Here is a 7,830-nt window from a genome sequence, read left to right as displayed (position 1 = left end):
CCCCCCCCATGAGTCAGGAAAAAACCCTGTATTGTCTACATCTCTTCCCTTTTTCTGTGCCCTTTTCACCTTCTTAACTCTCGATGAGTTAAACCAGTGGTGAATTCTGAGGCTGGTCCTGACTCATCTCATTATGGTGGCTGTAATTCATTACAGTGTTAAGTGTGTTTTGTGTGTGTAGCTTCATTGCTCTTTTTTTGGTGTGCAGCACTTAAGATTTGACTTGAACAGTGTGTTTGTGTGTGTTTCTTGAAAGCAACAAATACACACAAACTGACAGAGGCCAGTGAAAGGTTGATGATAACAAGAATTTTATTTGCATTCTGACTCTTAATCTGGTGCAGAAATAAGTGACCCTTTACTCTGTGTATTTTGAACACACTCTCTCTCTTTCTCTCTCTTTGTCTCTATAATTTTTCAGTTTCAGTTTGCTTCATTGGCATGACAAATAAAATACATCCGTGTTACTAAAGGACAAACACACAACTAAACAGCATCAAGTACCTTCTGAAGCTATAAATCTAATAACAGCATGGTTTTTTGTTTACTTCTTTAATGGGCTTAGTAAGAGTTTAGAGGACAGCACCAAGTTCATCCTAATGTCCTAATCAATGCGTTTGTGTGTCTACATGATTTGTCTTTGTGTATTTCTGTGTGTTCATGTATGTAATAATGTCCTGCACCAGTATGAACCAGTGCGGGTTCACCTACTGTAACATTGTTAGTTCTTCATAACTTAACACACATCTGTTAAATGATTACACTTGAAAATAGCCAGACACTTGCACAATGATAAGGTATATTAAAAAAAGGTTTTTCAAGCTTCATTTTCACAAAATCGATGAGTTTCGATTGGCGTGAAAATGGATGGTGAGGAGTTGCAACGTTGGCCGGCCTCTGGGGATTATGTTTTGGTTGCACCGGCAAAGAACGTTAGTCATGAATAAATTATGTTAAATAATGTATAAATTACTCATTCTTGACAAAATGCAAAAGAGCTGTGTACCTGCGCACATTTGAATGTCGGGCTGTACACGAGTGTGGGCTTTTAAAGAGCTGTCAATCAAAAGGTACTTGTCGGGCTCGGGCCAAATCCTGTCGTGCTCGGGCCTTTTCTGGCCTAATTTGTAAGGCCCAGTTACAGCTCTAGTGTAGTTATTAGGTCCAAGGGGTTCTGTTCCCGGAAAAATAATTAGGTTGACTGTAGTATAGTTGCGAAACAGCAGGAAATTCTGCAAATGCACTAATGCTCATGTATGCAATGGGTTGCTTAATTTATTTTGTTTTGTATGTGCATGTGTGCAGCGAGCCAGTGGGAGGTAGCATACAGTGGTCCAGCAACAGAATGTGTGTGTGAGCGCCTCACACCTGGGATCTTCTACCGCCTACGTGTGTGTAGCATCACCACGGGAGGACATAGCCCGGTAATACACACACACACACACACACACACACACACACACACACACACACACACACACACACAAACACACACACACACACACACACACACACACTCTCTCTCTTGCACGCAAAACTTCAGATTGGTAACCTGGTAAACTTTCATATTTTTACGAATGAGTTAGGAGTTTGGCAGCAGTAAATGATGCATCAGTGTTGCGCATGCAGTAAAATGTGCCCAAGTATATTTAAGATTTTTGCCTGTCATTTTTCAAACTGATCTAAATCTGCAGTTTCTTCTCTTTTGTTGTGGTTTCCTGTGCTCCTGAAGTGCACTGTTAGTGTTCCGGTCCGTACACTAAGTGTCCCACCAGGGCCCTGCCAGCCGCCAAGGATTGTGGGTAAAGCCAAACACAAGGAAGTGCAGTTAGAATGGGGTAAGTGCAGACATATGCGTACACCGTGTTTAGTTTTCTTTACCAGAATGTATGTGATTTTTTTTTAATGTAAGGAGGCTAAATCACCTTCTGGCTGCTTTATACATTTCCCTAGCCATCTCTAATGAAACCGTAGTCAACCATGTTTCGGCCTAATTGAGCCCTAATTAGCCTATTAAATGCCTAACCTAGCCTCACATCTGACTTAACTCCCCTAATGTCTGCCCAGTATTTCAGATTAGTACTGTTATCTGTTGGCAGGCAAAAGTCTCCCAGCCTGAAACGCTGAGGAACTTCTTGTTTAACCAGTTTAATACAGCTGGCCTCCGCCCTAATGACCTCAAATTCAAGCAGCGCTGCTGCAATTACTGGCTCGAGTTGAAGGTCAGACATAATGTATTGGAGGGTTTTCCCATCTGTCTGCATCATTTATTACTTTCACCAAACTGCAAACAGAGAGAAGGCAACTGGTAGACGACAGAATCCCTTGGAGGGGATTGAGACATACACCTGTTGAACCCATCTGTAAACGCATGACGTCTGAAACTACACATAATATTGAGCAAAGCTTTTAAAGTTTATGCATAAAAGAGATCATATCATCATATATGTTGTCTTTCTATTACAGATGGTTTAAACTCTCTGTGTCTCTCTCTGTGTCTCTCTATCTCTGTCTCTCTCTCTGTCTCTCTCTCTCTTTCTCTCCCTTCCTCCCTGTAGAACCCCCTGTCTCTGAGGGAGTATGTGAGGAGTGTGTGTTCAGTCTGGAGATGAGTGAGGGGGACACCAAGCCAGCAGAGGTCTACCATGGGTCGGAGCTTCAATGCACTGTTGGTAGTCTGCTGCCTGGTGCCACATACAGCTTCCAACTGCGGGCTGCCAACGAGGCGGGGGTGAGAAATTTAGATGTAGGAGTACGAATAAAAAAACAAAACAAAAACAATCAACTAGTATTTTGCCAGGCAAGATCATAACAACCATAAAAAAGCACAACCCTGAAAAAACAGGGAACTTGGAATGAGCTTTTCAAAATGTACAAAAGTAATTCTTTTGTCATTTTTCTACTTTACTAGCATGAAATTCTGTGTTTAATGGCTCTGAAGGCCATTAAGTCTACCCAGCAGATCAAGTATATAAACTGCGGAACCTCTTAACATGATCCAAATATAAAAAATGAATACCATTTTTTGTTATTGTAGCAGGAATCACAGACACACATAAACGCAGGTACAAAGGGCCAGTGTCTATTAGATCAGAGTGTCCCAGACAGACCTTTGTTTGGATGCATAAATGTTCCACAGCGTACATCTGCTTGGTTTGATCATCCACACAGGAGAGAGCGAACTAGCACTCAGACTGGCTGATCAAGTGGCGGCCCAAACACAGTACACACTTAAAAAAAGGAAAATCATTGCACGCATGCAGAGGACACACAAAAAGAAACAGCAGTCACATGTGCACAATTAAATTGGCAACCCAGTTTGATTTGGGGCGTCTCTTCCGCTTAGTTTAGATCGAACACATGTCTCATTGTGAGCGTGGTGTCTCCTTCTCTCTTTCAGTTCGGAGCGTACTCCGAGCCAACAGAGGTGACGACTGCAGCGGGTCCTCCTGGCCAGTGTGGGGCGCCACTCATCACTCTCACCAGTAACACCTGCGTAACGCTCAACTGGGAGGTGAGCTAAAAACACAGATACGCGCTTGTACTTATCAAAGGAAACACTTGTTTTATGGGAAAATAAAGCATAAGTCAGACAGACAGACAGAGGAAAAAGGCCACATTTTTAAAAGCTGTCTAAACAGGCCCAACCTCCCTTTTTCTGTTGTTACTGACCTCAAGACTTGCTTTTTTAAACGTGTCTACCTCTCATGTACAAGAGACTTTGGAGACTGGCTTGTTTTCATCAATCCAACTCATACCGGATGATGTATCCAAATTAAAATAAATTCTCTGGTGTTGTATTTTAAACTGAATCTAGTAGTATATCCCTCAGTTCCCTTAAGTCTGCTTTAATGTGGCATAACATTTCCTGATTTATGGCAATATGTTTTAATTCCGAGTTCCCATTGGTTTCCCTGAGCTGAGTATGTGTCTGTCCGTGTGTTGCAGAGTCCTGAGGGTTCGGGTACTGATATCTCCGAGTATCGTTTGGAGTGGGCGAGGGAAGACGAACCCATGGAGCTCATCTACTGCGGAGCCGCCACACAGTGTGAACTGTCTGACCTGACACCAGCCACCGATTTCTGCTGCAGGCTACAGGTAACACACACAAACATACACTTCCAACCTACCTATAGTTATTAAATACACATGCACTTGTTCACACCCACACGCAGATGAAACTGCATTTGCGTGCAGAAAATAAGAAAGTACATAAACTCTACGGAAACATTTAGACATAAACAAACACACAAACACATGACAAATGCACAAAAACACAGACAAATGCAACCACTTGCATACAAATTAGGGCTGCACTATTTTAGGAAAATATCTTATTGCGATTATTTATCTGACTGATATTGCGTTTGTGATATGATCCACAATATTGGAGACAATGATAATTTCTGCATTATAATTGTCGTTTTCATTGAAAAATATTAGTGGGATTTTTTTATTTGCAAGGATGTGTACAAAGCAAAGATGTTTTCCTTTAGTCCGTAGGATAGGATTTGTAGTCCAGACGTCTCTGCAGCACCACAACACTTTACTTTAGAATGCTTTGACACATATTTAGCCTTTAAACAATATGGCTCCTTCCTGCGTTTTGGATATTGCAGTAGTTCATATTACGATTTCGATGAAATTGCGTGTAATTGTGCAGCCATAGTACAAATGTCCGCCAAGGGGGCCTCAAAAGCAAGAAACAAAAAAACTGACAGAGGCCATTGAAAGGTTGATGATAATTGATTTTATTTGCATTCTGACTCTTAACCTAGTGCAGAATTAAGTGGTCATTTTCTGTATGAATTGTTTTAACACACCCTCTTTCTTTTTTCTCTTTCTCTCTCTGTACCTTCTAAAGCTATAAATCTAATAACAGCATGGCTTATGGGGTACTTCTTTATGGGCTCAATAATAGTTTAGAGGACAGCACCAAGTTCACCCTAATGTCCTAATCAATGCGTTTTCGTGTGTGCATGATTTATCCTTGTGTATTTCTTTTTGTTCATGTGTGTTCATGTATGTAATAATAATACAGATACAAACCATGCAAGAGGCTGGCCGTTTGAACTCTCTGTGACTCCTTATGTCCTGCACCATTATAAACCAGTGAACCAGGTTCACCTATTATAACATTGTTAATTCTTCATAACTTGACATACATTTAGAAAAAATCCTGACATTGGCACAATGATGAGGTATAAAAAAAATTGTTTTTCAAGCCTCGCCAAAGCATATTTGGCACGTGAAGATAAATCAGAAATACTACTGAAGTATAACTTTTTCTTCAAAGTATGCAGATAGTTTACTGCCACAATGGAGTAGTAAGTCAATACTTTGCTTTAAGCACACATTGTAGACTGCAAATCATGTCTTCTACTCCTTGATGTTCACTCACAACAATGTTGCTGTGCAGTTCTTGGAAAGTGGCTTCAGTTTAGTTTTATATAGTAAATGAGGTCCTCGTGTTCTTAGAATTAGCGTATATTACATTTTATTACGACAAATCCATCGCTCCTCACGGACAGCTTGACTTGTCCTGCTTGTTAATATTAACACTTTCAAAGTGCACATGCTTGCAAACTAAAAAGAAAAATGCAGAGGACAATTTCAACATTTAATTCTTTTTATTTCAGTTTTTTAAAAAGCTTTCAAAATCTAGCAGATTTATTTTTAAAAAGCTGCTTTATTTTGTCTGTTTTCTCCTTGCTGAGTTTGTCTGAGGCAATGCTGTAGACTATTACAACTCAAAAGCAATCAGAGGGCATTTGATAGAGGCTACTTGAGGTGAATAACAATGCGTTACACAGCAGAGGAAATTGACAAACGGTCTTTCACAACTAATTTGGATTCATCCCCTCTGCTGCTTCTCCTTTCCTCTTCCATTCTTTATGTCTGTTCCTCCCCTCTATTTTACATTTGCTTGATCTGTGTCACTTTTTCTCCTGCCAATTCATGTCACCTTTGTCTTCTTCTCTTTTTACCTGCTTTTAACCTTCATCCATCTGTCTTAGTCTTTGCCAATCAGGCTTTTTTTTTTGTCAACCTTTTCTTCACAACTTTTCCACCCCCAAAGCCCCCTATCCCTTCCCTCATCTCCTTCATCTCTTACAATTGCTGTGTTTTTGTGTCCGACTCAGGCAGTGAATCAGGCAGGTGCTGGTCCTTACAGCGAGCAGGTGAGTTTCCGGACCCCCGCGACAAATCCCGACCCGGTCTCCTCCCTCAACCTCCTGGACCTCGCGACCTCCTCAGAGTCAGGCCACTCCCCATCTACCTGCCTCCTCCTGAGGTGGGAGGAGCCGAACAGCAACGGGGCGGAGATTACCTCCTACATCATTACCCTGGACGACCAATCCATCACTGTGGAATCAGGGACAAGTCACCTTGTTACCGGCCTGCAGCCAGACAGCGAATACAGGTACTAGCATACAGTAGTGGACAGCAGGGCTGATTGGGGGAGCATTTAAACTGATGTTTTATTGGATATAAAGTGTGATTTATATTGTTGACGATCCCCAAGTCATGGGTTGACATTTTGATTTTCATGAGCTACAAATAAAACCCAGATATACTACCTCAGACATTGATTGATGGTCAGACGTCCATTAACATCAGATGCCAGAGCACCTAAAACATGGTTCCTTCTTAAACCAGTATGACATATTGAATAGTAAAACCACATTGACAAGTAGTGTGCAGTCAGTTTCTAGAGCTTTTTTGTTTAAAACGGCTGCCTGCAGTGTGAAGTTGCTGGCTGTAGAACCAAAAACCTGACTTGAAAGATGCTGAAACGCTCTGTACTGATCAAGGGAAAGTGTGCTGTGTAATTCCCACTATGACCCTTTCATATGTAAAAGTCCTGAGAGACTGTAGTCACACTTATCCCGCCTCTCGTTTCCGGGTTAACACTCCACCAATCAAATTGTGCAGGCCTTCCAACCGAACGTGCCAGGTCGGCCAAAATGAAGGCCAACGGCCCCCTCAGGGCCCCTCTAGATGGACGACGGCACGGAACACACCGAACAGACTCGAGTCACTGACCTCTCCAGACTGTCCGACGGCCTATTATCGGGTTAATGTGTCAAGGCCCTTAAAGTCCAAACTGAAATATATTGCATTATTAAAGGCATGGAATTGATAATATTGAAAAGCTAGCAGGATTAGAAAGTAGCATCTCCATTGGGGCCTTGTCTAAACCCTCCCCCTGCCCTTGGGGCTCGACCCACACACAGACATGAACGAGCACCGCTGCTTCAGAGCGCAGGTTTACTTCAAGTCTCATTTTCCAGTAAGCAAACTCCTAATATTATCATACCGGATGTTTGAATCAAACATTACTACTGTTAGCAATGCAGCGACAAAGCGCTTTGATCTCAGGCTCGCACGGAAGGGGCCGAGTACGCTCAGCGGGGCCAGATGGCATTTCATTGGTCTGTTCTAAGTGGATTGCGATTCTGTGATTGGGGGTGGGTGTTTTTACAGGATTAAAGCTGCTGCAGGTGAGGGATCTGTTTGCTTTGTATCTTGTTACCTACAGTGTTATGCATGAGTTTGAAAGCACAGGAACACAGGAGGTATCAGTGGTGGACAAGAAGTACCAGCTAGCTAGATATACTAGCTAGGGATAGCCTGTATGATGTTTGCATGAGGAATGAGATCATTTTACACTCAAGCAACAGTAAACAACTAACTAGTAATCTGAATCACTAAATGTTGTCGTGCTTCTATAAACGATTTTGTGATTACTGGACTGTGTGTGTGTTGGTGTGTGTGTGTGTGTGTGCATTTGATGGTGTAGTGAGTTCTTTGGATGGGGTTGGGGGG

General features: G+C 42.0%; 1 protein-coding gene across 4 annotated transcripts in view; it reads left to right on the top strand.

Moving 5' to 3' along the window:
* Nucleotides 1-7,830, top strand: part of fndc3ba (fibronectin type III domain containing 3Ba) — a 100,341-nt gene that overhangs the window by 73,506 nt on the left and 19,005 nt on the right. For all 4 annotated transcript variants that reach the window (XM_034857546.1, XM_034857548.1, XM_034857550.1 and 1 more), the window contains exons 18-23: nucleotides 1,306-1,424; nucleotides 1,733-1,838; nucleotides 2,559-2,731; nucleotides 3,401-3,514; nucleotides 3,949-4,098; nucleotides 6,144-6,424. In XM_034857546.1, coding sequence (XP_034713437.1) covers nucleotides 1,306-1,424; nucleotides 1,733-1,838; nucleotides 2,559-2,731; nucleotides 3,401-3,514; nucleotides 3,949-4,098; nucleotides 6,144-6,424 — 943 coding nt within the window. The remainder of the gene's footprint in view (nucleotides 1-1,305; nucleotides 1,425-1,732; nucleotides 1,839-2,558; nucleotides 2,732-3,400; nucleotides 3,515-3,948; nucleotides 4,099-6,143; nucleotides 6,425-7,830) is intronic.

The sequence above is a fragment of the Etheostoma cragini genome, chromosome 20, assembly GCF_013103735.1.
Source record: "Etheostoma cragini isolate CJK2018 chromosome 20, CSU_Ecrag_1.0, whole genome shotgun sequence".
NCBI lineage: Eukaryota > Metazoa > Chordata > Actinopteri > Perciformes > Percidae > Etheostoma > Etheostoma cragini.
This window is presented reverse-complemented; position numbering and strand designations above follow the sequence as displayed.